This window comes from Mauremys reevesii, linkage group 1 (genome assembly GCF_016161935.1).
Source record: "Mauremys reevesii isolate NIE-2019 linkage group 1, ASM1616193v1, whole genome shotgun sequence".
In the NCBI taxonomy this organism is placed as follows: Eukaryota; Metazoa; Chordata; order Testudines; family Geoemydidae; genus Mauremys; species Mauremys reevesii.
In genome coordinates, this window is record NC_052623.1 from 356,344,784 (window position 1) to 356,372,580 (window position 27,797).

A 27,797-nucleotide genomic window follows, 5' to 3' on the forward strand; every position below is an offset into this window, starting at 1 on the left:
ATCACTATGACCCTACCCAGCGCGGAGAGGCTTTGGGGCTGTGAAGTTGACCCCAAGAAAGCCAATAGCCCTCTGTCACAAAGAGCAGCTGAAAGGCCTATAGAATCGCCCCTCCCACAGAAAAACAGCCCCAAACCCTGGGTCAGGTGGGGGAAGCTTGTGTCTTTGCTGTTATTCCTGGGTACAGAAGTACCAGTGCAGCATGCCAGGCTGCTTGTACCAATGCCTGGGCTGCTTATGGCTGCAGAGCCTGAGATAAAGATGGGGGCAGCCCAGCTTTAGGGAAACAAGAAATCACGTGACTGCTATCCAGTCCCATGAGCCTCCAGCTCTCGTATCTCCAGCAGCACAAGTGCAGTCCCCCGCCCCCCCACGCCTCCATGAGGCAGGCCCCAGCCGGCCTCCCAAAGCGCCCTCCACAAACTATCACTGGTCACTCAAACCCTGCTGACCCCCCCGCTTGAGGCTATCGCTGGTCACTGGAATCCTGCCTGCCCCGCACACACTGGAACCATTCCTCCTCCCGCGCCCCCAGTCCAGCCTCCCCCCTGCACGGGGCTGGCATCTCCACCTGTCCCCCCTCCCCCCCAGCACGTTCCTCCGTACTGCACCCCACTTTTTAACAAACCTGGGCATTTGTCCCGTTTGCTCTTGCCAACTTGATCAGTTAGCAAGAGAAAATGGGATAAATGGCCACTTTTGTCAAAAAAGTCAGGAGGGCCAGGGAGGGCTTAAAAAAGGGACTGTCCCGGTAAAAACGGGATGTAGGGTCAGCCTATGCTGCTCCTACAGGAGAGCAGGCAGGAGGGTTTCTATTGCTGCCCCTCCCTGCATGCTGAGTGCCCTCCCTTTCCTCCCATAAATCCCTCTCTCCGACCTCCAGGAAGCCTCTCTGCATCCATCCCGTTCGCAGCGAGAGCTTGGCTCCTCCTTGAGCTGGGATCCTCGGCCGATGGACTGAGTGTGTCTGACACAGGGGACTTTCTGCTCCCGCTGTCGTCAGTGGCAACCCCACCCGCTGCCCTGATTTCTGCAGGATCAGGATCAGGTCCTTAGACTGTGGTTGAGGAAGGGGCAACTCCCTTTTCTTTCATGCCAGGGTCGCTGGATGCCCCCGCCTCCCTTCTGCTGTTCCCTCCTATACCAGGGGCTCTGTGTGCCATGAAGAGTCCATGTGGAAAGCAAAGATGGGAATAATGATACAGACACACTGTAGACACTCAGCTATGCAAATACAAAGGCTGTTAGAAGAAACTCCACACCTATTTGCTGCGTGGATGTTAGAAGGCAGCAGAGCTGGGAGGTAGGCTTGCTTAGACGCAAGGTTGGTCGCACCATCCCCTCTGAGTAGAAACTATCAGAAGCTAAACTCCCCTCTGCGGTGTTGCTTACAAAACACTTGACAGTGGCTGGGTAGCTGGTGGGCTGAGACAACTGTCCATTTTGTTGACCAGTATTGTCTGCCTGTGCTCCCCCGTCTGCCTGCTGGTTTCCTCCTGTTGTCTCTTGTTGCAGACTGTAGACTCTTTGGGGCCAGACGCAATGGGGTCCTGGTCCATGTCGTGTGGGGCTCCTAGGTGCTACCACAGTCCTGTAACCCAAACACCCCAAGGGTTCTGCTTCTGAGCAGCATCCCTTCCTGAAGGCTCTGAATCAGAGATTGACAGGTTACTAATCCCTTGCAGGCCCCCTCCTCACCCACCTGTCAGAGTTTGCTCAGGAAGAACGCCACCCACCCTGCTGTTTGAATGTAAACCTTCCTTTAATTACTAGGGGAGGATGTAAAGGGAGGAAGGGAAGGGGGGGAATAACAACAGAGCCTTCACCTAACATACACACACACAGGCAAGCACGGGGAGGTGGTAATTGGAAACCTTCTACCTTAATTTCTCCACAAGTGAGGCTGCCGGATGATTGATTCCCAGCTGAGCTGGATCAGAGGCCTCCTCCGACAAGGACCTGATGACGGAGATCAGGTGAGTGTCCCTGACACTAGTTTCCCACCCTAACTCCTTTTTGCTGTCACGGCTGAAAGTAGGAGCCTAGCTCTGTGTGTCTGCGAGTGTGCTCCCCATCAGAACAACAAACCCCGACAACAACGCACTCACTAGTGTCAGCAGCTGCCACAGGCTGACAGCTCGGCCCTGCTGTTAGGGAGAGAGAGATCCTGACTGCTGCTGTACTTAAAGTCACAGCTCAGTAGGCAGCAACCTTCTCACTCGCTTGAGAAAGAGCCTCCTTCCTGCCCCACCGGCTTCCCCAGGCAACTCTTTTTTTTGCTTCCCGTCCTGTGCCTTTTGCAGGGAACTGAAACTTCACAAAACCTATATTCATGGAGTCAAGTATCAGAGGGGTAGCCGCGTTAGTCTGGATCTGTAAAAGCAGCAAAGAGTTTTTGGAGCATGCATCCAACGAAGTGGGTATACCCACGAAAGTTCATGCTCCAAAACGTCTGTTAGTCTATAAGGTGCCACAAGCCTCTTTGCTATATTCATGGACAATTATAAGAAGCAGCGGCAGGATGTGCTGTGGTCTGAACTATTCAGGGGACCCAGAATCATTTGCAATATGATTGTCATTGTTATACAGGTGGGAAAAGTGACTCGCTTCAGAAGGAGGTCTTGGTGTGTCCAGGGAAGGGGAAGGATCCCCCATTTTCTCCACATCTCCAGTCTCCTGCTTTTTTGTTGCCACCAGTGAACTTTATAGTGTCTCATGGACTTTCATTCTGTTGAATGAACTCATGTATGGCCTCAGCCTCGGTGGTCTGGGAGCTCTGCTGGAATTCTCCTGCCATCTCTTTCAACCTTTTTTTCAGTTGTTGCCTCTCCAGGTAGTTGTCTGGAATGGCGAAACCTGCTTTGTACGCCTTAGCTGCCTCCCACAGTGACTTCTGCTTGTAGAAGAGGAAATCCCCCCAGTGAAGGTAGACCGCCTGCTGACACCTCTTGCTGAGGCTGGGCATTTCACTCATGAGATTGAGATAAATCTCTTCTTGGTAGTGAGGTGTATTTTCCCCATACATTTCAGCTAAAGCCAGCTTTGCAAACACAGAGGTTGGATCTTTCTGCACAGCCTTTTTGAAGGCCTCAATAGCTGCTGCCAATATTTCTTCTCTTCTGCCTGATTTGGCCTCCTCCAGCTGTTTCTTGTAGCAGATGCCAAGGTCATAGTGAAGGAGATGATAAGTGGGATTCAGCGATACTGCTCTCTGTAGGATAGCAATTGCTTGTTGTGGGAATTCTGGCTGAAAGAACTTGGCTGCATTTCTCAGGACCTCAGGGTCCAGGCTATTCTGGACAACATCTTCAATGAGGGCTTTGGCTTGCTGTCTATCCGTCCTCTTAAGGATCTTGGCTAAATACACCTTAGCTTCATAGTTTTGCTGCTGTTCATGGATAATGGCACCCAACTTCTCTCTGGCAGCATTCCAAAATACAGAATTGTGAGAGTGACTCCATGATGCGAAGGCTGCGATTGCCAACCCAGCAAGAAATTCCCCATTTGCTTTGTCTTCTCTTAATGCCATTTGGAAACACTCTGTGGCTTCTCCGCCATTGCGGAAGCCTGCTGCCAGGAGAGACCAGCCTTTCTGTGCATGTATCTCAGGGATCTGAGCTGCATATTGAGAGCAGCTCTTCAGGGAGCTGCAGATCTTTCTAACCTTCTCCAGGTAAAGCTCAACCAAATCATAGTGGGCCAAGTGATAATAGATCCAGGCGTAGTTTCCGTAAATGACCAGGACCTGCCGGGGGAAGTTATCTGGGTGATCTCTTTGCAGAATCTCCTCGGCTTCTCTAAGGCTTTGCAGAGCGTCTTCATATTGCCCTTGCAGGTGGCAGAGATAAGCCTGCATGGCAAGGAGCGTAGGCTGGTTCTGGTAGTGAGTGTGGGCAATCCTGAGAGCCAGAGTTTGGAGGATGTGAGCTGCATCTACCTTGTCTCTGATTTCAAAGTTCCAGGTGAAGTGGCACTGGAGGGCCTGCAGCTTCTCCTTCAGACACAGGGGGCTGCAAAGAGAGGGGGAAATGAGACTCCATCTGGGCTGAATGAATTTCCACTGCACGCTACAATCATTTACACAAAGTCTATTTCACAACACTCTGACAGCGTACTGTGAGTGTAAATGTACAGGCCCCTTCACACGGCCAGGGTGCTGTGAATGGCCACAGGGTGTGTCTACCCTGCAGTGAGAGGTGTGATCACAGCATGGGCTGCCCTACCCACACTAGCTGTAACCTAGCTACCACAGCTGAAAACAGCAGTGATGCATGGCGGCGTGGGAGCCGCGAGCCCATCTGCCTCCCGGATACGTACTCGTGTTTCTATCCCACTGAGCTAGACACACCTGTGACTGCCTACCCTTAGTATCCATGGGAACGGGGCCCACTCTAGTCAGCAGGCAGGAGAGAAATGTAATGGGGAGATTCTGAGGAATGGCAAAATATAAATATTCTTTCTCCAGACATTTAATTGAGGCAATCGAGACCCTGCCCCTGCCGTGCATCCTGCGTGCAGATGTGGTCACCCCATCTCAAAAAAGATATATTGGAATTGGAAAAGATTCAGAAAAGCAAAATGATTAGGGGTCTGGAATGGCTTCCGTGTGAGGAGAGATGAATAAGACGGGGACTTTTCAGCTTGGAAAAGCAACGACTAAGGGGGGATATGATAGAGGTCTATAAAATCATGGCTGGTGTGGAGAAAGTAAATAAGGAAGTGTTATTTACTCCTTCTCATAACACAAGAACTAGGGGTCACCAAATGAAATTAATATCCAGCAGGTTTAAAACATAAGAACATAAGAATGGCCATACTGGGTCAGACCAAAGGTCCATCAAGCCCAGTATCCTGTCTTCCAACAGTGGCCAATGGCAGGTGCCCCAAAGGGAATGAACAGACAGGTTATCATCAAGTGATCAATGCTCTGTCACCCAATCCCAGCTTCTGGCGAAGGAAACAAAGGGAAGTATTTCTTCACACAACGCACAGTCAACCTGTGGAACTCCTTGTCAGAGGATGTTGTGACGGACGAGACACTACCAGGGTTCAAAAGAGAACTAGATAAATTCATGAAGGATAGGTCCATCAATGGCTATTAGCCAGGGTGGACAGGGATGGAGTCCCCAGCCTCTGTTTGCCAGAAGCTGGGAATGAGCGACAGGGGATGGATCACTTGATGATTCCCTGTTCTGTTCATCCCTCTGGGGCACCTGGCATTGGCCACTGTCAGAAGACAGGATACTGGGCTAGATGGACCTTTGGTGTGACCCAGTAGGGCCATTCTTATGTTCTTATTTCTTCACACAACTCACAGTCAACCTGTGGAACTCTTTGCCAGAGGATGGTGTGAAGGCCAAGATTATGACAGGATTAAAAAAAGAACTGGATAAATTCATAAAAGACAGGTCCATCAATGGCTATTAGCCAGGATGGGCAGGGATTGTATCCCTAGCCCAGGGGTTCTCACAACACATTTTTGGTGGCTTCAGAGTGCAGATATCAACTCTCACTGGTGGCCGCACTGACACTTTTTTCCTAAAATACTTAATTAACTTTAGGAAAAGCAATTAAATAGGCTGAGATTTACATCCAAATAATTGTAATTTATATTTGTAGGGTTTTTTGGCAGAGTCAATAACAAAAATAATGCTGCATCCCCCTTCGCGCCCCCCTCCCCCCCATGCAGGGCTTAATGGGTCCTGGGGCTTGCTGTGAAAAGTGATGTTTGTATATTTGTGAATATCACAGCACACTTAGTAGCTGCTTGGGAGGCTATGGAAAGCGTTACGTGATATTAACAAACATACAGGTATCACTTTTCATAGAGAGCTAGTAAGTCTGCTGTGAAAAGTGATACTTGCTGTGACGAACTGGGAACGTTCTTAATGTTTGCTCTGAATACGGTGTTGGTGCCTCAGTGTCCTCTCTGCAGTTGTTAATATCTAGGTGGTGGGATCAGGGTGTGTGGTTGCTGCAGAGGAAGGGGCCAGTGCACCTAAATGCCTGACACTCTGTCACCTAGCAACTGACGGCCTGGACCCCTCCTCTGCAAGGTGCCAACTAAGGTGTTGGAGACAAAGAGGTCAGGTGACCTCCTGGCCCGGGGAAGGAGCTGAGCAGAGGAGGAGAGGCTGGAGGGGTTTCAGTCTGGATCTGGCTGGGGATGAGGAGTGAGGGCAGACGTGGGTGTCTGGCTCACTGCCCCCCAGAATGGACCCGGCTGAGGGGTCCGGTTTGCGGTACCTACAAGCTCTGGTTTAAACCCAGTTCCTGTCATCGAATAAACCTCTGTGTTACTGGCTGGCTGAGAGTCACATCTGACTGCAAAGTGGGGGTGCAGGACCCTGTGGCTTCCCCAGGACCCCACTGGGAGGACTTGCTGTGGGAAGCGCACAGAGGGGCAGAGGATGCTGAATGCTCCAAGGAGAGACCCAGGAGGTGAAGCCGTGTGAGCTTCTTGCCCTGCAGACAGTCTGCTCCGAGGGAGAGGAGGCTCCCCAAAGTCCTGACTGGCTTTGTGGGGAGCAGTTCCAGAGCATCCGTGACACTTGCATGTTTGTTAATATCACTTTTCTCAGCAAGCCCTAGGACCCATTATGCCCTCGATGGGGGCGCTGAAAGAGGGAGGCAGCAGGGGCCAGAGGCGATGGTGGGATGGATGCGGGGACAGGGGAGGCTGCAGGCGGGGTGATGACGGGGATGGATTCGGGGAGTAGGAGGCAGTGGGGGCCCATGGTAATGGGTGTGGGGGTGGATGTGAAGCCAGAAAGGCAACGGAGTCCAGGGGCAATGGGTGGGAATGGATACAGGGCTGTGGGAGGCAGTGGGGGCCTGGGGTGATGGGGGGGATGGATTCGGGGCTGTGGGAGGCAGTGGGGGCCTGGGGCAATGGGGGGATGGATGCAGGGCTGGGGGAGGCAGTGGGGAATCATGGTAATGGGTGTGGAGGTGGACGCGAAACCAGAAAGGCAGCGGGGTCCAAGGGCAATGGGTTGGAATGGATTCAGGGCTGTGGGAGGCAGCAGGGGCTGGGGCGATGGGGGGATGGATTTGGAGCTGTGGGAAGAAGTGGGGGCCAGGGCAATGGTGGGATGGATGCGGGTCCAGGGCAGGTTGCAGGGTCCTGGCGGTGGGAGGGAAGATGGATTTGGGGTTGTGGGAGACAGTGGGGGCTCGGGGTGATGACGGGGATGGATTTGGGGCAGTAGGAGGCAGTGGAGGCCCATGGTAATGGGTGTGGGGGTGGATGTGAAGCCAGAAAGGCAACGGAGTCCAGGGGCAATGGGTGGGAATGGATACAGGGCTGTGGGAGGCAGTGGGGCCTGGGGTGATGGGGATGGATTCAGGGCTGTGGGAGGCAGTGGGGCCTGGGGTGATGGGGATGGATTCGGGGCTGTGGGAGGCAGTGGGGCCTGGGGTGATGGGGATGGATTCGGGGCTGTGGGAGGCAGTGGGGCCTGGGGTGATGGGGATGGATTCGGGGCTGTGGGAGGCAGTGGGGGCCTGGGGTGATGGGGATGGATTCGGGGCTGTGGGAGGCAGTGGGGCCTGGGGATGGGGATGGATTTGGGGCTGTGGGAGGCAGTGGGGGCCTGGGGTGATGGGGATGGATTGGGGCTGTGGGAGGCAGTGGGGCCTGGGGTGATGGGGGATGGATTCGGGGCTGTGGGAGGCAGTGGGGGCCTGGGGTGATGGGGATGGATTCAGGGCTGTGGGAGGCAGTGGGGCCTGGGGTGATGGGGATGGATTCGGGGCTGTGGGAGGCAGTGGGGGCCTGGGGATGGGGATGGATTCGGGGCTGTGGGAGGCAGTGGGGGCCTGGGGATGGGGATGGATTTGGGGCTGTGGGAGGCAGTGGGGGCCTGGGGTGATGGGGGGGATGGATTCGGGGCTGGGGGAGGCAGTGGGGGCCTGGGGTGAGGGGGGGGATGGATTCGGGGCTGTGGGAGGCAGTGGGGGCCTGGGGTGATGGGGGGGATGGATTCGGGGCTGTGGGAGGCAGTGGGGGCTGGGGCGATGGGGATCAGAGATGAGCCCCACTGTTGCGTGGCCAGAGCCAGGGCCTGGTGTCTGCTGCCATTCAGCCAAGGCTCAGTGTCCGAACCCGAAGCTGGGGACAGGGACTGCGTGGCCGGAGTCAGGGATCGGAGCCCGCTGCAGTGCAGCCGGAGCTGTGGGTCAGTGCCCGGGGCTATCGCCTGCCACTGCCGCCTGGCCGGAGCTCGGAGCTGGGGGCTGTGTGGCTGCAGCCAGGAGTCAGCGCCTGCCATTGAGTGGCTGCAGCCAGCGCTCACTGCTGTGGGGCCAGGGATCGGCGCCTGCTGACCCAGGGCTGCGTGGCTGGAGCCCGGGACTGGAGCCAGGAGCCAGCACCCGTTGCCACGAGCTGGAAGCAGGGGCTGGAGGCTGAAACCCTGGAGCTGGTGTGTGTGTGTGTGTGGGGGGGTGTCAGTACCCACTGCCCTGTGCTTGGAGCCTGGGGCAGCACAACCAGGTTTCTGACGTCCCGCTGCTGGAGCCTGCAGCCCAACCCCCCACCCCCAAGGTGGGTCAAGAACTCACTTTGCTCCTGCAGCCTTGTGCCCCACTTCTCTCCAGAGGCCGTGCAGGGAGGTGCATCCAGGAGCAAAAAGGAGGGAGAGGGAGGGGCCGATGCTTTGCCTCCCCGCCCCGGAAGCTGTCGTGGCTGCACAAAAAGCCCCTGGTGGACGCATACGGCCACAATGTCCGTACTGGAGAAATGTTGCCCTAGCCTGTAGCCTCTGTTTGCCAGAAGCTGGGAATGAGGGACAGGAAATGGATCACTTGATGATTCCCTGTTTTGTTCATTCCCTCTGGGGTACCTGCCATTGGCTACTGTGGGAAGAGAGGACACTGGGCTGGATGGACCTGTGGAAGCAGGGAAATAATTAACAAGGATTTGAAAGGGATTTTAATGCATGTCAGTCAGTTAGCAAGAGTCAGGCCATACTGTAACCCTAATGACGTGAGACTTGTAGAAGCAAGGATAGTGCAAGGCGAGAGGACAAGAACTGTGTACAAAGTTACTATGACCTTGTAACTGATAACCAAATAATCAGGCTTGCTTTTCTTAGGAGTGAGACAAACAAGATAGCAGAATGGCTTATGTATAAACAAAATGTAGTTGTTGCTCTCTATTGTCTGTATTATTGCTAGTTATTGTCTGTAACAAAAGTATAAAGGCTTGTTGTAATTGTTTACCAGTTGAGAGACCTGTCCAGGACTGGAGCGACCCTGTGTCCTATGGCACTCTCTCCCTCCATTGTAATTACTGGAGAAATAATAAAGTATTTGATTTTGCTGCACCCAAACAAAAAGCGAGAACTGAGTTTTTCTCCGACAATTTGGGGGCTCGTCTGGAGTTGGTGAGTTACATGTCATTTCCACCCTTAGTTCTATGACCCAGAAGTTACTGACAGAGATGGTATTGAATATCACTGAGGCTGGGAAGGCATTGCAGTGGGATCTAGACCAGACTTGGCCCACTGCCCTTCCAGACACATCAGGAGTACCATCTGATCTATGGTCATGGAAACATACTTGGACACTTTCTGGATGGAAGTGTGGACATTCACAGTGCTCCTTCCAAGCACATGGACCGGTTAGGGTGGGTGTGGGCTCCACATACCGAATCCTGCTGGGTCCCTGGGAGGATGCATGTGGGACTGTAATTATTTACCGAGACATCTGGGAAATTAGACCACCTGGTATACCTACCTGATTTATAGACAGTACCCTAAAATAACATCTGACATTTTGGATAAGAATAGAGAGTCAATGGACATTTTGGCCGTTAGAACCACCACAGCTCAGTGTATCTATAAACTGAAGCCAGGGGAAGTTGTCACTGTTTATGACAATATTTGCTGAGAGGGTGGAGGTCAAGGAACTACCCTGACGGGACACCCACTTTTCAAGCTAATGATAGCTGTGTGTACGTTAAAGCCATCACATTGCAAGATATACATATTGATCTTACCACTGCTGCAGGCAATTATATCATTTACTGGCCTGCAGATAGAATGTTGCAAGTAGCTCTTAGATTTCAGGTATATTTTAATTGGACCAGAGTAGTGCCTGATTGGTTTCAAAATTTGCTTTCATTGTTACCAGAGGTTTAAAGAATCTCTGAATTGCAAGGGCAAATTCACATGCTTCAGAATATATATCAAGCTGAAAAGAATGCCTTTCATACAGCTTATAGAGTGTTTACTTTATGTACTAAGTATGATGTCTTGTGCTTTGTACCCAAAATTGTACAACCCCTAAGGTTGAAACATCTGATGTAGAATCTGAAATCCACGAATTAATGCAAATAGAGATTTGAAATTATTTGTTGTACTAGAAGTACAAAAGGGGGGAGTGTGGAAGCAGGGAAATAATTAACAAGGATTTGAAGGGGATTTTAATGCATGTCAGTCAGTTAGCAAGAGTCAGGCCATACTGTAACCCTAATGACGTGAGACTTGTAGAAGCAAGGATAGTGCGAGGCGAGAGGTCAAGAACTGTGTACAAAGTTACTATGACCTTGTAACTGATAACCAAATATTCAGGCTTGCTTTTCTTAGGAGTGAGACAAACAAGATAGCAGAATGGCTTATGTATAAACAAAATGTAGTTGTTGCTCTCTATTGTCTGTATTATTGCTAGTTATTGTCTGTAAAAAAAGTATAAAGGCTTGTTGTAATTGTTTACCAGTTGAGAGACCTGTCCAGGACTGGAGCGACCCTGTGTCCTATGGCACTCTCTCCCTACATTGTAATTACTGGAGAAATAATAAAGTATTTGATTTTGCTGCACCCAAACAAAAAGCGAGAACTGAGTTTTTCTCTGACAATTTGGGGGCTCGTCTGGAGTTGGTGAGTTACATGTCATTTCCACCCTTAGTTCTATGACCCAGAAGTTACTGACAGAGATGGTATTGAATATCACTGAGGCTGGGAAGGCATTGCAGTGGGATCTAGACCAGACTTGGCCCACTGCCCTTCCAGACACATCAGGAGTACCATCTGATCTATGGTCATGGAAACATACTTGGACACTTTCTGGATGGAAGTGTGGACATTCACAGTGCTCCTTCCAAGCACATGGACCGGTTAGGGTGGGTGTGGGCTCCCACATACCGAATCCTGCTGGGTCCCTGGGGAGGATGCATGTGGGACTGTAATTATTTACCGAGACATCTGGGAAATTAGACCACCTGGTATACCTACCTGATTTATAGACAGTACCCCTAAAATAACATCTGACATTTTGGATAAGAATAGAGAGTCAATGGACATTTTGGCCGTTAGAACCACCACAGCTCAGTGTATCTATAAACTGAAGCCAGGGGAAGTTGTCACTGTTTATGACAATATTTGCTGAGAGGGTGGAGGTCAAGGAACTACCTGACGGACACCCACTTTTTCAAGCTAATGATAGCTGTGTGTACGTTAAAGCCATCACATTGCAAGATATACATATTGATCTTACCACTGCTGCAGGCAATTATATCATTTACTGGCCTGCAGATAGAATGTTGCAAGTAGCTCTTAGATTTCAGGTATATTTTAATTGGACCAGAGTAGTGCCTGATTGGTTTCAAAATTTGCTTTCATTGTTACCAGAGGTTTAAAGAATCTCTGAATTGCAAGGGCAAATTCACATGCTTCAGAATATATATCAAGCTGAAAAGAATGCCTTTCATACAGCTTATAGAGTGTTTACTTTATGTACTAAGTATGATGTCTTGTGCTTTGTACCCAAAATTGTACAACCCCTAAGGTTGAAACATCTGATGTAGAATCTGAAATCCACGAATTAATGCAAATAGAGATTTGAAATTATTTGTTGTACTAGAAGTACAAAAGGGGGGAGTGTGGAAGCAGGGAAATAATTAACAAGGATTTGAAGGGGATTTTAATGCATGTCAGTCAGTTAGCAAGAGTCAGGCCATACTGTAACCCTAATGACGTGAGACTTGTAGAAGCAAGGATAGTGCGAGGCGAGAGGTCAAGAACTGTGTACAAAGTTACTATGACCTTGTAACTGATAACCAAATATTCAGGCTTGCTTTTCTTAGGAGTGAGACAAACAAGATAGCAGAATGGCTTATGTATAAACAAAATGTAGTTGTTGCTCTCTATTGTCTGTATTATTGCTAGTTATTGTCTGTAAAAAAAGTATAAAGGCTTGTTGTAATTGTTTACCAGTTGAGAGACCTGTCCAGGACTGGAGCGACCCTGTGTCCTATGGCACTCTCTCCCTACATTGTAATTACTGGAGAAATAATAAAGTATTTGATTTTGCTGCACCCAAACAAAAAGCGAGAACTGAGTTTTTCTCTGACAATTTGGGGGCTCGTCTGGAGTTGGTGAGTTACATGTCATTTCCACCCTTAGTTCTATGACCCAGAAGTTACTGACAGAGATGGTATTGAATATCACTGAGGCTGGGAAGGCATTGCAGTGGGATCTAGACCAGACTTGGCCCACTGCCCTTCCAGACACATCAGGAGTACCATCTGATCTATGGTCATGGAAACATACTTGGACACTTTCTGGATGGAAGTGTGGACATTCACAGTGCTCCTTCCAAGCACATGGACCGGTTAGGGTGGGTGTGGGCTCCCACATACCGAATCCTGCTGGGTCCCTGGGGAGGATGCATGTGGGACTGTAATTATTTACCGAGACATCTGGGAAATTAGACCACCTGGTATACCTACCTGATTTATAGACAGTACCCCTAAAATAACATCTGACATTTTGGATAAGAATAGAGAGTCAATGGACATTTTGGCCGTTAGAACCACCACAGCTCAGTGTATCTATAAACTGAAGCCAGGGGAAGTTGTCACTGTTTATGACAATATTTGCTGAGAGGGTGGAGGTCAAGGAACTACCCTGACGGGACACCCACTTTTTCAAGCTAATGATAGCTGTGTGTACGTTAAAGCCATCACATTGCAAGATATACATATTGATCTTACCACTGCTGCAGGCAATTATATCATTTACTGGCCTGCAGATAGAATGTTGCAAGTAGATCTTAGTTTTCAGGTATATTTTAATTGGACCAGAGTAGTGCCTGATTGGTTTCAAAATTTGCTTTCATTGTTACCAGAGGTTTAAAGAATCTCTGAATTGCAAGGGCAAATTCACATGCTTCAGAATATATATCAAGCTGAAAAGAATGCCTTTCATACAGCTTATAGAGTGTTTACTTTATGTACTAAGTATGATGTCTTGTGCTTTGTACCCAAAATTGTACAACCCCTAAGGTTGAAACATCTGATGTAGAATCTGAAATCCACGAATTAATGCAAATAGAGATTTGAAATTATTTGTTGTACTAGAAGTACAAAAGGGGGGAGTGTGGAAGCAGGGAAATAATTAACAAGGATTTGAAGGGGATTTTAATGCATGTCAGTCAGTTAGCAAGAGTCAGGCCATACTGTAACCCTAATGACGTGAGACTTGTAGAAGCAAGGATAGTGCGAGGTGAGAGGACAAGAACTGTGTACAAAGTTACTATGACCTTGTAACTGATAACCAAATATTCAGGCTTGCTTTTCTTAGGAGTGAGACAAACAAGATAGCAGAATGGCTTATGTATAAACAAAATGTAGTTGTTGCTCTCTATTGTCTGTATTATTGCTAGTTATTGTCTGTAACAAAAGTATAAAGGCTTGTTGTAATTGTTTACCAGTTGAGAGACCTGTCCAGGACTGGAGCGACCCTGTGTCCTATGGCACTCTCTCCCTCCATTGTAATTACTGGAGAAACAATAAAGTATTTGATTTTGCTGCACCCAAACAAAAAGCGAGAACTGAGTTTTTCTCCGACAATTTGGGGGCTCGTCTGGAGTTGGTGAGTTACATGTCATTTCCACCCTTAGTTCTATGACCCAGAAGTTACTGACAGAGATGGTATTGAATATCACTGAGGCTGGGAAGGCATTGCAGTGGGATCTAGACCAGACTTGGCCCACTGCCCTTCCAGACACCTCAGGAGTACCATCTGATCTATGGTCATGGAAACATAATTGGACACTTTCTGGATGGAAGTGTGGACATTCACAGTGCTCCTTCCAAGCATATGGACCGGTTAGGGTGGGTGTGGGCTCCCACATACCGAATCCTGCTGGGTCCCTGGGGAGGATGCATGTGGGACTGTAATTATTTACCGAGACATCTGGGAAATTAGACCACCTGGTATACCTACCTGATTTATAGACAGTACCCCTAAAATAACATCTGACATTTTGGATAAGAATAGAGAGTCAATGGACATTTTGGCCGTTAGAACCACCACAGCTCAGTGTATCTATAAACTGAAGCCAGGGGAAGTTGTCACTGTTTATGACAATATTTGCTGAGAGGGTGGAGGTCAAGGAACTACCCTGACGGGACACCCACTTTTTCAAGCTAATGATAGCTGTGTGTACGTTAAAGCCATCACATTGCAAGATATACATATTGATCTTACCACTGCTGCAGGCAATTATATCATTTACTGGCCTGCAGATAGAATGTTGCAAGTAGCTCTTAGATTTCAGGTATATTTTAATTGGACCAGAGTAGTGCCTGATTGGTTTCAAAATTTGCTTTCATTGTTACCAGAGGTTTAAAGAATCTCTGAATTGCAAGGGCAAATTCACATGCTTCAGAATATATATCAAGCTGAAAAGAATGCCTTTCATACAGCTTATAGAGTGTTTACTTTATGTACTAAGTATGATGTCTTGTGCTTTGTACCCAAAATTGTACAACCCCTAAGGTTGAAACATCTGATGTAGAATCTGAAATCCACAAATTAATGCAAATAGAGATTTGAAATTATTTGTTGTACTAGAAGTACAAAAGGGGGGAGTGTGGAAGCAGGGAAATAATTAACAAGGATTTGAAGGGGATTTTAATGCATGTCAGTCAGTTAGCAAGAGTCAGGCCATACTGTAACCCTAATGACGTGAGACTTGTAGAAGCAAGGATAGTGCGAGGCGAGAGGAGAAGAACTGTGTACAAAGTTACTATGACCTTGTAACTGATAACCAAATATTCAGGCTTGCTTTTCTTAGGAGTGAGACAAACAAGATAGCAGAATGGCTTATGTATAAACAAATGTAGTTGTTGCTCTCTATTGTCTGTATTATTGCTAGTTATTGTCTGTAACAAAAGTATAAAGGCTTGTTGTAATTGTTTACCAGTTGAGAGACCTGTCCAGGACTGGAGCGACCCTGTGTCCTATGGCACTCTCTCCCTCCATTGTAATTACTGGAGAAACAATAAAGTATTTGATTTTGCTGCACCCAAACAAAAAGCGAGAACTGAGTTTTTCTCCGACAATTTGGGGGCTCGTCTGGAGTTGGTGAGTTACATGTCATTTCCACCCTTAGTTCTATGACCCAGAAGTTACTGACAGAGATGGTATTGAATATCACTGAGGCTGGGAAGGCATTGCAGTGGGATCTAGACCAGACTTGGCCCACTGCCCTTCCAGACACATCAGGAGTACCATCTGATCTATGGTCATGGAAACATAATTGGACACTTTCTGGATGGAAGTGTGGACATTCACAGTGCTCCTTCCAAGCATATGGACCGGTTAGGGTGGGTGTGGGCTCCCACATACCGAATCCTGCTGGGTCCCTGGGGAGGATGCATGTGGGACTGTAATTATTTACCGAGACATCTGGGAAATTAGACCACCTGGTATACCTACCTGATTTATAGACAGTACCCCTAAAATAACATCTGACATTTTGGATAAGAATAGAGAGTCAATGGACATTTTGGCCGTTAGAACCACCACAGCTCAGTGTATCTATAAACTGAAGCCAGGGGAAGTTGTCACTGTTTATGACAATATTTGCTGAGAGGGTGGAGGTCAAGGAACTACCCTGACGGGACACCCACTTTTTCAAGCTAATGATAGCTGTGTGTACGTTAAAGCCATCACATTGCAAGATATACATATTGATCTTACCACTGCTGCAGGCAATTATATCATTTACTGGCCTGCAGATAGAATGTTGCAAGTAGCTCTTAGATTTCAGGTATATTTTAATTGGACCAGAGTAGTGCCTGATTGGTTTCAAAATTTGCTTTCATTGTTACCAGAGGTTTAAAGAATCTCTGAATTGCAAGGGCAAATTCACATGCTTCAGAATATATATCAAGCTGAAAAGAATGCCTTTCATACAGCTTATAGAGTGTTTACTTTATGTACTAAGTATGATGTCTTGTGCTTTGTACCCAAAATTGTACAACCCCTAAGGTTGAAACATCTGATGTAGAATCTGAAATCCACGAATTAATGCAAATAGAGATTTGAAATTATTTGTTGTACTAGAAGTACAAAAGGGGGGAGTGTGGAAGCAGGGAAATAATTAACAAGGATTTGAAGGGGATTTTAATGCATGTCAGTCAGTTAGCAAGAGTCAGGCCATACTGTAACCCTAATGACGTGAGACTTGTAGAAGCAAGGATAGTGCGGCGAGAGGTCAAGAACTGTGTACAAAGTTACTATGACCTTGTAACTGATAACCAAATAATCAGGCTTGCTTTTCTTAGGAGTGAGACAAACAAGATAGCAGAATGGCTTATGTATAAACAAAATGTAGTTGTTGCTCTCTATTGTCTGTATTATTGCTAGTTATTGTCTGTAACAAAAGTATAAAGGCTTGTTGTAATTGTTTACCAGTTGAGAGACCTGTCCAGGACTGGAGCGACCCTGTGTCCTATGGCACTCTCTCCTCCATTGTAATTACTGGAGAAATAATAAAGTATTTGATTTTGCTGCACCCAAACAAAAAGCGAGAACTGAGTTTTTCTCCGACAATTTGGGGGCTCGTCTGGAGTTGGTGAGTTACATGTCATTTCCACCCTTAGTTCTATGACCCAGAAGTTACTGACAGAGATGGTACTGAATATCACTGAGGCTGGGAAGGCATTGCAGTGGGATCTAGACCAGACTTGGCCCACTGCCCTTCCAGACACATCAGGAGTACCATCTGATCTATGGTCATGGAAACATACTTGGACACTTTCTGGATGGAAGTGTGGACATTCACAGTGCTCCTTCCAAGCATATGGACCGGTTAGGGTGGGTGTGGGCTCCCACATACCGAATCCTGCTGGGTCCCTGGGGAAGATGCATGTGGGACTGTAATTATTTACCGAGACATCTGGGAAATTAGACCACCTGGTATACCTACCTGATTTATAGACAGCACCCCTAAAATAACATCTGACATTTTGGATAAGAATAGAGAGTCAATGGACATTTTGGCCGTTAGAACCACCACAGCTCAGTGTATCTATAAACTGAAGCCAGGGGAAGTTGTCACTGTTTATGACAATATTTGCTGAGAGGGTGGAGGTCAAGGAACTACCCTGACGGGACACCCACTTTTTCAAGCTAATGATAGCTGTGTGTACGTTAAAGCCATCACATTGCAAGATATACATATTGATCTTACCACTGCTGCAGGCAATTATATCATTTACTGGCCTGCAGATAGAATGTTGCAAGTAGCTCTTAGATTTCAGGTATATTTTAATTGGACCAGAGTAGTGCCTGATTGGTTTCAAAATTTGCTTTCATTGTTACCAGAGGTTTAAAGAATCTCTGAATTGCAAGGGCAAATTCACATGCTTCAGAATATATATCAAGCTGAAAAGAATGCCTTTCATACAGCTTATAGAGTGTTTACTTTATGTACTAAGTATGATGTCTTGTGCTTTGTACCCAAAATTGTACAACCCCTAAGGTTGAAACATCTGATGTAGAATCTGAAATCCACGAATTAATGCAAATAGAGATTTGAAATTATTTGTTGTACTAGAAGTACAAAAGGGGGGAGTGTGGAAGCAGGGAAATAATTAACAAGGATTTGAAGGGGATTTTAATGCATGTCAGTCAGTTAGCAAGAGTCAGGCCATACTGTAACCCTAATGACGTGAGACTTGTAGAAGCAAGGATAGTGCGAGGCGAGAGGACAAGAACTGTGTACAAAGTTACTATGACCTTGTAACTGATAACCAAATAATCAGGCTTGCTTTTCTTAGGAGTGAGACAAACAAGATAGCAGAATGGCTTATGTATAAACAAAATGTAGTTGTTGCTCTCTATTGTCTGTATTATTGCTAGTTATTGTCTGTAACAAAAGTATAAAGGCTTGTTGTAATTGTTTACCAGTTGAGAGACCTGTCCAGGACTGGAGCGACCCTGTGTCCTATGGCACTCTCTCCCTCCATTGTAATTACTGGAGAAATAATAAAGTATTTGATTTTGCTGCACCCAAACAAAAAGCGAGAACTGAGTTTTTCTCCGACAATTTGGGGGCTCGTCTGGAGTTGGTGAGTTACATGTCATTTCCACCCTTAGTTCTATGACCCAGAAGTTACTGACAGAGATGGTACTGAATATCACTGAGGCTGGGAAGGCATTGCAGTGGGATCTAGACCAGACTTGGCCCACTGCCCTTCCAGACACATCAGGAGTACCATCTGATCTATGGTCATGGAAACATACTTGGACACTTTCTGGATGGAAGTGTGGACATTCACAGTGCTCCTTCCAAGCATATGGACCGGTTAGGGTGGGTGTGGGCTCCCACATACCGAATCCTGCTGGGTCCCTGGGGAAGATGCATGTGGGACTGTAATTATTTACCGAGACATCTGGGAAATTAGACCACCTGGTATACCTACCTGATTTATAGACAGCACCCCTAAAATAACATCTGACATTTTGGATAAGAATAGAGAGTCAATGGACATTTTGGCCGTTAGAACCACCACAGCTCAGTGTATCTATAAACTGAAGCCAGGGGAAGTTGTCACTGTTTATGACAATATTTGCTGAGAGGGTGGAGGTCAAGGAACTACCCTGACGGACACCCACTTTTCAAGCTAATGATAGCTGTGTGTACGTTAAAGCCATCACATTGCAAGATATACATATTGATCTTACCACTGCTGCAGGCAATTATATCATTTACTGGCCTGCAGATAGAATGTTGCAAGTAGCTCTTAGATTTCAGGTATATTTTAATTGGACCAGAGTAGTGCCTGATTGGTTTCAAAATTTGCTTTCATTGTTACCAGAGGTTTAAAGAATCTCTGAATTGCAAGGGCAAATTCACATGCTTCAGAATATATATCAAGCTGAAAAGAATGCCTTTCATACAGCTTATAGAGTGTTTACTTTATGTACTAAGTATGATGTCTTGTGCTTTGTACCCAAAATTGTACAACCCCTAAGGTTGAAACATCTGATGTAGAATCTGAAATCCACGAATTAATGCAAATAGAGATTTGAAATTATTTGTTGTACTAGAAGTACAAAAGGGGGGAGTGTGGAAGCAGGGAAATAATTAACAAGGATTTGAAGGGGATTTTAATGCATGTCAGTCAGTTAGCAAGAGTCAGGCCATACTGTAACCCTAATGACGTGAGACTTGTAGAAGCAAGGATAGTGCGAGGCGAGAGGACAAGAACTGTGTACAAAGTTACTATGACCTTGTAACTGATAACCAAATAATCAGGCTTGCTTTTCTTAGGAGTGAGACAAACAAGATAGCAGAATGGCTTATGTATAAACAAAATGTAGTTGTTGCTCTCTATTGTCTGTATTATTGCTAGTTATTGTCTGTAACAAAAGTATAAAGGCTTGTTGTAATTGTTTACCAGTTGAGAGACCTGTCCAGGACTGGAGCGACCCTGTGTCCTATGGCACTCTCTCCCTCCATTGTAATTACTGGAGAAATAATAAAGTATTTGATTTTGCTGCACCCAAACAAAAAGCGAGAACTGAGTTTTTCTCCGACAATGTTCGGGGCTCGTCTGGAGTTGGTGAGTTACATGTCATTTCCACCCTTAGTTCTATGACCCAGAAGTTACTGACAGAGATGGTATTGAATATCACTGAGGCTGGGAAGGCATTGCAGTGGGATCTAGACCAGACTTGGCCCACTGCCCTTCCAGACACATCAGGAGTACCATCTGATCTATGGTCATGGAAACATACTTGGACACTTTCTGGATGGAAGTGTGGACATTCACAGTGCTCCTTCCAAGCATATGGACCGGTTAGGGTGGGTGTGGGCTCCCACATACCGAATCCTGCTGGGTCCCTGGGGAGGATGCATGTGGGACTGTAATTATTTACCGAGACATCTGGGAAATTAGACCACCTGGTATACCTACCTGATTTATAGACAGTACCCCTAAAATAACATCTGACATTTTGGATAAGAATAGAGAGTCAATGGACATTTTGGCCGTTAGAACCACCACAGCTCAGTGTATCTATAAACTGAAGCCAGGGGAAGTTGTCACTGTTTATGACAATATTTGCTGAGAGGGTGGAGGTCAAGGAACTACCCTGACGGGACACCCACTTTTTCAAGCTAATGATAGCTGTGTGTACGTTAAAGCCATCACATTGCAAGATATACATATTGATCTTACCACTGCTGCAGGCAATTATATCATTTACTGGCCTGCAGATAGAATGTTGCAAGTAGCTCTTAGATTTCAGGTATATTTTAATTGGACCAGAGTAGTGCCTGATTGGTTTCAAAATTTGCTTTCATTGTTACCAGAGGTTTAAAGAATCTCTGAATTGCAAGGGCAAATTCACATGCTTCAGAATATATATCAAGCTGAAAAGAATGCCTTTCATACAGCTTATAGAGTGTTTACTTTATGTACTAAGTATGATGTCTTGTGCTTTGTACCCAAAATTGTACAACCCCTAAGGTTGAAACATCTGATGTAGAATCTGAAATCCACGAATTAATGCAAATAGAGATTTGAAATTATTTGTTGTACTAGAAGTACAAAAGGGGGGAGTGTGGAAGCAGGGAAATAATTAACAAGGATTTGAAGGGGATTTTAATGCATGTCAGTCAGTTAGCAAGAGTCAGGCCATACTGTAACCCTAATGACGTGAGACTTGTAGAAGCAAGGATAGTGCGAGGCGAGAGGTCAAGAACTGTGTACAAAGTTACTATGACCTTGTAACTGATAACCAAATAATCAGGCTTGCTTTTCTTAGGAGTGAGACAAACAAGATAGCAGAATGGCTTATGTATAAACAAAATGTAGTTGTTGCTCTCTATTGTCTGTATTATTGCTAGTTATTGTCTGTAACAAAAGTATAAAGGCTTGTTGTAATTGTTTACCAGTTGAGAGACCTGTCCAGGACTGGAGCGACCCTGTGTCCTATGGCACTCTCTCCCTCCATTGTAATTACTGGAGAAATAATAAAGTATTTGATTTTGCTGCACCCAAACAAAAAGCGAGAACTGAGTTTTTCTCCGACAATTTGGGGGCTCGTCTGGAGTTGGTGAGTTACATGTCATTTCCACCCTTAGTTCTATGACCCAGAAGTTACTGACAGAGATGGTACTGAATATCACTGAGGCTGGGAAGGCATTGCAGTGGGATCTAGACCAGACTTGGCCCACTGCCCTTCCAGACACATCAGGAGTACCATCTGATCTATGGTCATGGAAACATACTTGGACACTTTCTGGATGGAAGTGTGGACATTCACAGTGCTCCTTCCAAGCATATGGACCGGTTAGGGTGGGTGTGGGCTCCCACATACCGAATCCTGCTGGGTCCCTGGGGAAGATGCATGTGGGACTGTAATTATTTACCGAGACATCTGGGAAATTAGACCACCTGGTATACCTACCTGATTTATAGACAGCACCCCTAAAATAACATCTGACATTTTGGATAAGAATAGAGAGTCAATGGACATTTTGGCCGTTAGAACCACCACAGCTCAGTGTATCTATAAACTGAAGCCAGGGGAAGTTGTCACTGTTTATGACAATATTTGCTGAGAGGGTGGAGGTCAAGGAACTACCCTGACGGGACACCCACTTTTTCAAGCTAATGATAGCTGTGTGTACGTTAAAGCCATCACATTGCAAGATATACATATTGATCTTACCACTGCTGCAGGCAATTATATCATTTACTGGCCTGCAGATAGAATGTTGCAAGTAGCTCTTAGATTTCAGGTATATTTTAATTGGACCAGAGTAGTGCCTGATTGGTTTCAAAATTTGCTTTCATTGTTACCAGAGGTTTAAAGAATCTCTGAATTGCAAGGGCAAATTCACATGCTTCAGAATATATATCAAGCTGAAAAGAATGCCTTTCATACAGCTTATAGAGTGTTTACTTTATGTACTAAGTATGATGTCTTGTGCTTTGTACCCAAAATTGTACAACCCCTAAGGTTGAAACATCTGATGTAGAATCTGAAATCCACGAATTAATGCAAATAGAGATTTGAAATTATTTGTTGTACTAGAAGTACAAAAGGGGGGAGTGTGGAAGCAGGGAAATAATTAACAAGGATTTGAAGGGGATTTTAATGCATGTCAGTCAGTTAGCAAGAGTCAGGCCATACTGTAACCCTAATGACGTGAGACTTGTAGAAGCAAGGATAGTGCGAGGCGAGAGGACAAGAACTGTGTACAAAGTTACTATGACCTTGTAACTGATAACCAAATAATCAGGCTTGCTTTTCTTAGGAGTGAGACAAACAAGATAGCAGAATGGCTTATGTATAAACAAAATGTAGTTGTTGCTCTCTATTGTCTGTATTATTGCTAGTTATTGTCTGTAACAAAAGTATAAAGGCTTGTTGTAATTGTTTACCAGTTGAGAGACCTGTCCAGGACTGGAGCGACCCTGTGTCCTATGGCACTCTCTCCCTCCATTGTAATTACTGGAGAAATAATAAAGTATTTGATTTTGCTGCACCCAAACAAAAGCGAGAACTGAGTTTTTCTCCGACAATTTGGTGCTCGTCTGGAGTTGGTGAGTTACATGTCATTTCCACCCTTAGTTCTATGACCCAGAAGTTACTGACAGAGATGGTACTGAATATCACTGAGGCTGGGAAGGCATTGCAGTGGGATCTAGACCAGACTTGGCCCACTGCCCTTCCAGACACATCAGGAGTACCATCTGATCTATGGTCATGGAAACATACTTGGACACTTTCTGGATGGAAGTGTGGACATTCACAGTGCTCCTTCCAAGCATATGGACCGGTTAGGGTGGGTGTGGGCTCCCACATACCGAATCCTGCTGGGTCCCTGGGGAAGATGCATGTGGGACTGTAATTATTTACCGAGACATCTGGGAAATTAGACCACCTGGTATACCTACCTGATTTATAGACAGCACCCCTAAAATAACATCTGACATTTTGGATAAGAATAGAGAGTCAATGGACATTTTGGCCGTTAGAACCACCACAGCTCAGTGTATCTATAAACTGAAGCCAGGGGAAGTTGTCACTGTTTATGACAATATTTGCTGAGAGGGTGGAGGTCAAGGAACTACCCTGACGGGACACCCACTTTTTCAAGCTAATGATAGCTGTGTGTACGTTAAAGCCATCACATTGCAAGATATACATATTGATCTTACCACTGCTGCAGGCAATTATATCATTTACTGGCCTGCAGATAGAATGTTGCAAGTAGCTCTTAGATTTCAGGTATATTTTAATTGGACCAGAGTAGTGCCTGATTGGTTTCAAAATTTGCTTTCATTGTTACCAGAGGTTTAAAGAATCTCTGAATTGCAAGGGCAAATTCACATGCTTCAGAATATATATCAAGCTGAAAAGAATGCCTTTCATACAGCTTATAGAGTGTTTACTTTATGTACTAAGTATGATGTCTTGTGCTTTGTACCCAAAATTGTACAACCCCTAAGGTTGAAACATCTGATGTAGAATCTGAAATCCACGAATTAATGCAAATAGAGATTTGAAATTATTTGTTGTACTAGAAGTACAAAAGGGGGGAGTGTGGAAGCAGGGAAATAATTAACAAGGATTTGAAGGGGATTTTAATGCATGTCAGTCAGTTAGCAAGAGTCAGGCCATACTGTAACCCTAATGACGTGAGACTTGTAGAAGCAAGGATAGTGCGAGGCGAGAGGACAAGAACTGTGTACAAAGTTACTATGACCTTGTAACTGATAACCAAATAATCAGGCTTGCTTTTCTTAGGAGTGAGACAAACAAGATAGCAGAATGGCTTATGTATAAACAAAATGTAGTTGTTGCTCTCTATTGTCTGTATTATTGCTAGTTATTGTCTGTAACAAAAGTATAAAGGCTTGTTGTAATTGTTTACCAGTTGAGAGACCTGTCCAGGACTGGAGCGACCCTGTGTCCTATGGCACTCTCTCCTCCATTGTAATTACTGGAGAAATAATAAAGTATTTGATTTTGCTGCACCCAAACAAAAGCGAGAACTGAGTTTTTCTCCGACAATGTTCGGGGCTCGTCTGGAGTTGGTGAGTTACATGTCATTTCCACCCTTAGTTCTATGACCCAGAAGTTACTGACAGAGATGGTATTGAATATCACTGAGGCTGGGAAGGCATTGCAGTGGGATCTAGACCAGACTTGGCCCACTGCCCTTCCAGACACATCAGAGTACCATCTGATCTATGGTCATGGAAACATACTTGGACACTTTCTGGATGGAAGTGTGGACATTCACAGTGCTCCTTCCAAGCATATGGACCGGTTAGGGTGGGTGTGGGCTCCCACATACCGAATCCTGCTGGGTCCCTGGGGAGGATGCATGTGGGACTGTAATTATTTACCGAGACATCTGGGAAATTAGACCACCTGGTATACCTACCTGATTTATAGACAGTACCCCTAAAATAACATCTGACATTTTGGATAAGAATAGAGAGTCAATGGACATTTTGGCCGTTAGAACCACCACAGCTCAGTGTATCTATAAACTGAAGCCAGGGGAAGTTGTCACTGTTTATGACAATATTTGCTGAGAGGGTGGAGGTCAAGGAACCCCTGACGGACACCCACTTTTTCAAGCTAATGATAGCTGTGTGTACGTTAAAGCCATCACATTGCAAGATATACATATTGATCTTACCACTGCTGCAGGCAATTATATCATTTACTGGCCTGCAGATAGAATGTTGCAAGTAGCTCTTAGATTTCAGGTATATTTTAATTGGACCAGAGTAGTGCCTGATTGGTTTCAAAATTTGCTTTCATTGTTACCAGAGGTTTAAAGAATCTCTGAATTGCAAGGGCAAATTCACATGCTTCAGAATATATATCAAGCTGAAAAGAATGCCTTTCATACAGCTTATAGAGTGTTTACTTTATGTACTAAGTATGATGTCTTGTGCTTTGTACCCAAAATTGTACAACCCCTAAGGTTGAAACATCTGATGTAGAATCTGAAATCCACGAATTAATGCAAATAGAGATTTGAAATTATTTGTTGTACTAGAAGTACAAAAGGGGGGAGTGTGGAAGCAGGGAAATAATTAACAAGGATTTGAAGGGGATTTTAATGCATGTCAGTCAGTTAGCAAGAGTCAGGCCATACTGTAACCCTAATGACGTGAGACTTGTAGAAGCAAGGATAGTGCGAGGCGAGAGGACAAGAACTGTGTACAAAGTTACTATGACCTTGTAACTGATAACCAAATAATCAGGCTTGCTTTTCTTAGGAGTGAGACAAACAAGATAGCAGAATGGCTTATGTATAAACAAAATGTAGTTGTTGCTCTCTATTGTCTGTATTATTGCTAGTTATTGTCTGTAACAAAAGTATAAAGGCTTGTTGTAATTGTTTACCAGTTGAGAGACCTGTCCAGGACTGGAGCGACCCTGTGTCCTATGGCACTCTCTCCCTCCATTGTAATTACTGGAGAAATAATAAAGTATTTGATTTTGCTGCACCCAAACAAAAAGCGAGAACTGAGTTTTTCTCCGACAGACCTTTGGTCTGACCCAGTCTGGCTGTTTTTATGAACCTGCCCCCCCCCCGCCTCTCCCATCACCTGGTTCTTGCAAGCTGCAGCGCTGGTCACTGGAGCTGCTATCAATGTTCTGAAAATTGCTATTTTTCACCAGCCAGGCTCCTTTACACCATGCACCCGCCTGTACGTACACCGGGGGGAAACAGGACCAATAAAACCTCATATATGTTAGGATGCTCTAAAAGTGACCCAAACTAGCTGTTCTATACCTGGACTGTCCCTGTTCTCCCTCTGTCCCAGAGCTCTCCCAAGCCCCAGCTGACGGGGGGAGGGGATGACAGGTCTCCCAGTGTGCAGTTATGTTCCTGCTGAATGCGTGTTTGAAAGCGTTGGGCCGACAGAGATGGCTGTGGAAATGCTCAGTGTCATTGGCACCACTGAAAAATCCACGTCGGATGCTGCTGCGGGATGTAAGGGAAATGGAACTGACAGCTGGCGAGAAGGGGGTGCTCTCCTGACAGCTACAGCAAGGCGATAGGGATCAATGTCCCCCCCCCCCCGTTGCTGCTTGGCGTAATTTGTAGGCCTTAACCCCTTGCCCTACTAGGCCCAAAAGTGTACCTAAAATAATTGCCATATATGAGCAACAGGTTTAATACTTCTGCAAAATATGTTTGTCTGTATAAAGGGCATCGAAGGGCGTGGAGGGGGCGGGGGGAACAAGGAACCAGAAAAGAGGAACCAAGAGGCCCTGGGATGCCCAGCTGATAATATGCAGAGTCTAGCAAGAGCTTTTTTGCTAAAGTAACCGCAAGCAGGAGTCCAAAGATAGGCAGACCACCAACGAAGCTTCCAAAGTACAATAACAGGAAAAACCCAATATGGAAAGAATTGAGCTAGCTTGCTTAATTTGCAGTAATGATCCCAAATAAGGGAATTTTAGTAAGTGATGCTTTGTGGTTTTAGCCTTTATAAGCTTGGTGAAATGTGTTGAAGGGAGGGCAGCCACCTCTTGCGTGGGGTTACGCATGCATGCTTGTATATCAATAAAGGTGCCTCAGGCTGTCTGATCTAAAATCAACCGTGTGGTCAATTTTCCACAACAAAGGTGAGCTTGCAGGAGAAGGATGTGAATGGCTAACTCATGTTAAATGACCGAGATCGCACTTTAGCCCAGTGAATCACCAGCCTGGAGATTCAACACGGATGCAAAATTATATGACATTGACCCCCACCCCCAGACCCAGAGGTATAAAAGCCGGAGAATTACAGCCCCAGAAATGTGCAGAGAGGAGTGGAAAGGTGTCTGGATTGAGTCCTTGCTGGAAATGCCCCCCCCCGCCCCGCGACCCCAAAGCTCCTACCTCATTGTGATCAGCTGAGTCCCCAGCCCAGCCAGGGGAGGTGACGGCTCCTTTCCCCGCACTGGTTTCCTTCCCAAGCTGGAGAAGTGCCCGGTTCTGGGAGAGACCCAAGTTCTGTGTGGGCCCAGAACAGACTGTGTCTGCTAGGACAGTGCTCACCTTTATATGCAGGCTGGGTTGCTAGCTGGTGATCTCACTTGTCTGTCAGATGAATTTCAACAGAAAGGGAGAGTGAGCTGGAGAAAAGGAAACTGAAACTTAACTTTCACTTTCACTTGTCATCTGCAGCTCCATGAGTGACATGGGACTAGTTACGTGTGTGTGTGTGTGTGTGTGTGTGTGTCTATGCACACACATGTTTGCACATGTACAATCCTGCCCTGGGTTTCCCAGCACACAGATGGGGTCACTCACCATTACCGCACCCCACAGCGCCACAGCCCCGGGCAGTGAACAGGTCGGCCGTGTCCCAGCCTCCGGCCAGTCCTTCCCCGCCACCTTGGGGTGTTCGTGTCGCCCGGGTGGGAACAGCCTGCGCTGCCCTGAGCACAGGGGCTGCGGTTGTGTGCAGAGGATGGGGCCCATAGCACAGAGGAGCTCTCCCTCGCTCACTTCAAGGTGCC

At 46.3% G+C, this 27,797-nt stretch overlaps 1 protein-coding gene across 1 annotated transcript; it reads right to left on the bottom strand.

Annotated features, from left to right (window-relative positions):
• Nucleotides 1–1,141: 1,141 nt before the first annotated feature.
• LOC120368534 (interferon-induced protein with tetratricopeptide repeats 2-like) lies at nt 1,142–27,291 on the bottom strand. Its single transcript, XM_039480695.1, has 2 exons — nt 27,175–27,291; nt 1,142–4,010 (listed from the first exon to the last, which is right to left on the bottom strand). Exons 1-2 carry the CDS (start codon nt 27,177–27,179, stop codon nt 2,714–2,716), a joined length of 1,302 nt encoding a protein of 433 aa, XP_039336629.1. The 5' UTR covers nt 27,180–27,291; the 3' UTR covers nt 1,142–2,713.
• Between the last annotated feature and the right edge of the window lie 506 nt (nt 27,292–27,797).